At 54.8% G+C, this 1,949-nt stretch overlaps 1 protein-coding gene across 2 annotated transcripts in view; it reads right to left on the bottom strand.

Annotated features, from left to right (window-relative positions):
• The window catches only part of LMCD1 (LIM and cysteine rich domains 1), a 58,783-nt gene extending 57,394 nt beyond the window's left edge, over window positions 1-1,389 (bottom strand). Inside the window, exon 1 of one of the 2 annotated variants that reach the window (XM_081821291.1) lies at window positions 1,223-1,389. In XM_081821291.1, the coding sequence (XP_081677417.1) occupies window positions 1,223-1,264 (42 nt within the window). In that variant the 5' untranslated portion in view covers window positions 1,265-1,389. The remainder of the gene's footprint in view (window positions 1-1,222) is intronic. The other variant, XM_081821298.1, reaches the window with a different exon arrangement.
• Between the last annotated feature and the right edge of the window lie 560 nt (window positions 1,390-1,949).

Below are 1,949 nucleotides of genomic sequence, written 5' to 3'. Positions count from 1 at the left end.
CCTTCCTCCCTCCCTCCTTGCCTTCCTTCCTTCCTCCCTCCCTCCTTGCCTTCCTTCCTTCCTCCCTCCTTGCCTTCCTTCCTTCCTCCCTCCTTGCCTTCCTTCCTCCCTCCCTCCTTGCCTTTCTTCCTCCCTCCCTCCTTGCCTTTCTTCCTCCCTCCCTCCTTTCCTTTCTTCCTCCCTCCCTCCTTTCCTTTTTTTTTTTTTTGCCTCTCAGTCTACTCCACAGGTAATGGCAGAGGTCTAAGGAGGACTTTGCCCTGCAAGAGTTTAAAAATGACTGCTTTGGGAGATTAACCCACAGGGTACTACTGCTTGTTACTGCTGCTGGGAGAGAAGCGGGGTCTCTCATCCCCAAAACTGGAGACAAGGAAATGGAGGCACAGAAAAGTGAATTGGTCAAAACAGTGCAGCTAAAAAGTGGTAGGGCCAGGGTTTCAGTGCCTAAGGCTTTCCTTATGCTCTGCTACCTGCTGGAACCAACGCTCTATAACCCTGGACTTCAGTTCTCCATTGGCTTAGACTGTGTCTCTGCTCCCTTCCAGCTCACTTGTCCTCTAAGCCTGGCCTGCGCCCTCTCCCAGCTACATCCAGGTAAGTAGCTGGTGGGTGTTGGAGCTACAGGCACAGCTGCAGGCCCCTCCTGCAGTAATTCACCCGTGACCTTCTGGGCTCCTGGCCAGCCTTTCCTAAAAGGGAAACGTGCAGACCCTGGGGACAGAAATTAGTTCCCATGTGCTGGAACTGCTGCCATTGCCAACATCACCAACTAAAGAAACTGGTGCGTGTGTGTGAAAAACAAAACACTAGGATGACAGCAAGAGGGGAGATTCCTTATGAGTATATATTACCCTCCCCCCAACCTTCACCTCAATCCTAGGAGGGGAAAGGGAGGGGGGTAGGGAGGGTTTTTTGTTCCCCCCTACAGACAATAGGATTACTATTAAAAAAAAAGTTTTACTTTATTTAAATTTTAATTAGCATCATCGAAGAACTAAATTTCTTTGCAAATACTTTACACAATGGCTTTTAAGAGTAAGTTTTTTTGGGGGGGGTGTGCCTGTTAGTTCAAATATGTATCCCCAACTATTCTGTTTTCTGGGAAGTCTTGGAATTTAATGAGTTTCCTGCTCCTTACGTTGAGGTAAGTATCCGCGCAACCTGGGGGAGGGACACGGGGAAAAGGAAGAATGTGGGTAAGTACAGAAAGATCGTAGCTCACCTTTTGAACTCCTTGCTTGAGGTCCTTAGCCACCTTTGCCATCTTCTGTGGTGCAGGAACAGCGCCTGGCTTCTCGGGCAGAGGCGCGAGGGCGCGCAGCGGGGACAGCGCTGGCTGAATGGCCAAGTTCGCGGGCCCAGGGGGAGCTCTGCGCGCAGCCCGGCGCCGCGGGGTCCTTTAATTGGAGAGCGGGACTCCCTCTAAAACCGCGCCAGCCAATCCTCGCGGGCGCTCGCGCTCGGCCAGCCAATGGCAGCGCGCGGCTCCCCCCCTCCCTCCGGGCGGCCTGGGCCGGGCCGGGCGGCTGCGGCGGCGCGAGCGCTGCTCTGACGTCAGTGCGGCCGCGGCCCCTGCCTGCCCTGGCGGCTTACATCTGTCCCTCGAGCGAGCGGCAGGAATCCGTCCCCACGCCCTTCTCCTTTAAAGGACAACGGGCAGAGGGTGGGGAGGGCCGCTGCGCCCCCGCGATCCATTCAGGTCAGAAGGGAGAGTGATCAAACAGGAAGGCTGAGGTATTTTTAGTGAGCTGGGTCCAAAAATAAATGCTGAGCCGTGTTCCCCTTCCCACCCTTTCTGCCTTGTCCTAGGCGGGCGCGGGGCGACGGGGGGGAGGCAGTGGTGTGCAGCCTCACTGACTCGGCCTGCTGACTTTCCCAAACCGGGGCAAGTCCTCCAATCACCACACAGGAGGTGAGAACCCAGTGAGTTAGGATTTTTTTTTTTCAAT

The sequence above is a fragment of the Leptonychotes weddellii genome, chromosome 1 (assembly GCF_054177405.1).
Source record: "Leptonychotes weddellii isolate Sample4059 chromosome 1, ASM5417740v2, whole genome shotgun sequence".
Taxonomy (NCBI): domain Eukaryota; kingdom Metazoa; phylum Chordata; class Mammalia; order Carnivora; family Phocidae; genus Leptonychotes; species Leptonychotes weddellii.
Note: the sequence above shows the minus strand (reverse complement) of the source record. Positions and strands in the feature narration are given on the sequence as shown.